The sequence below is a fragment of the Trachymyrmex septentrionalis genome, unplaced genomic scaffold (genome assembly GCF_001594115.1).
Source record: "Trachymyrmex septentrionalis isolate Tsep2-gDNA-1 unplaced genomic scaffold, Tsep1.0 scaffold104, whole genome shotgun sequence".
NCBI classification, from domain to species: Eukaryota; Metazoa; Arthropoda; class Insecta; order Hymenoptera; family Formicidae; genus Trachymyrmex; species Trachymyrmex septentrionalis.
Genome location: NW_017304165.1, coordinates 6340 through 7702, shown reverse-complemented (window position 1 = coordinate 7702; position 1363 = coordinate 6340). Strand labels below are relative to the sequence as shown.

Sequence of the window (1363 nt, the reverse complement as noted above, 5' to 3'; positions counted from 1 at the left end):
CGAATTATAATTTCATCAAGACAGCAACGTGGTGGCATCTTAAATTCTAAATGAGTTCAATTAAGGTGAAATAAGAGTCAACGCATAACACATTTAATTAAAGATATAAGTCAAAGATACATAAAGTAAAAAACGAAGCAGAACGGCGTATATCAATGTATAAAACAATTCAGAGAAAAGATAACATTTCAAGTTTCGGCTGCTAGATTGAGCCCTCCTCAGATGTTAAATAAAGTATAATACGAATAGTAAAAGACTACATAAATATAAATAAATAGTTCAATGTCGCAACAATTTTAAAGCGCGGAAATGTGCAATTCGGTTGGATCTCGAACGTGAAGCATAATGTTATACACGCGATAGGGCAGTCAAAACGATGTTAAGATTTATAGTCAAGTGCTAGCTGAAAAACCGGAAAAGGAAAGAAACTCGTAAGAAAAGGTAAAACTTAAAAAACTAGACACGCCGCAACTAAGACAGAAAGTGCTCACTCACTAACACGCCTGAATAAATAAATGAGAACCGCTGTATATGTATAAGCGAAACAGGTGTGAAAACGCATGACGCCGGTAGAATTGTAAATGCTGAAGTCGAACATGTCAGCGCGGCACGTGACACGACCGCTCGCCGAAACGAAACGCAACGCACTGAGAAAGGAGACGGGTCGACAGTACCGAGAGTCAGACTTTGTTTATAATCGGAAAATACGCTTTATAAAGACCTTCGGTTTGTAGATTAAGACTGTTTTTCTGTCTCTTAATGTGAAGCAATTCTGAGATCAAACGCTTTCTATACGAAGGCTCTTCATCTAAGATTAGAACATTGTCCCATTGGAAATCGTGATTATGACGTAGTCTATGCTCGGTGATGACAGAGTGAGCAGAAGCTTTATGCCTGACATGGTTGCGATGTTCGGCAATTCTGGTTTTCAATTGCCTGCCCGTCTGTTCAACATAAGACGCGTCACAATTATTGCACAAAATTTTATAAACGACATTGCTTTTAGATGTGCGGGGACAAGTGTCCTTCTGGACTCTTATGTATTTGTCCATTTTGTTAGGGCTGTGGAAGGCTACCCTGATATCACTTTTGTTTTTATTTAATGTTCTGAATTTCTCTGTATGAAGCGGAATGAAAGGAACCGTAAGCCAAGAGGTAGATTCATTAGTTAAGTCGCTGTCAGTCACAACATTGTGTACTCTGTGTCTCTTTTTAATCAAATTTTTAATCCTTTGATTAATGGAGTCGAAAATGAAGTCCAGTGGATAGTCATTCTGTAGTAAAATATTAATGATAGAGGTCAAGTTTTTAGTGTGAAACATACCGTCGGATAATAAAAAGGCTCTGTCTAACGAAAAGATGG

At 37.9% G+C, this 1363-nt stretch overlaps 1 protein-coding gene across 1 annotated transcript in view; it reads right to left on the bottom strand.

Annotated features, from left to right (window-relative positions):
* Positions 1-680: 680 nt before the first annotated feature.
* Positions 681-1363, bottom strand: part of LOC108745430 — a 1818-nt gene continuing 1135 nt past the window's right edge. Inside the window, exon 3 of the mRNA XM_018481589.1 lies at positions 681-1348. Coding sequence (XP_018337091.1) covers positions 681-1348 — 668 coding nt within the window. The remainder of the gene's footprint in view (positions 1349-1363) is intronic.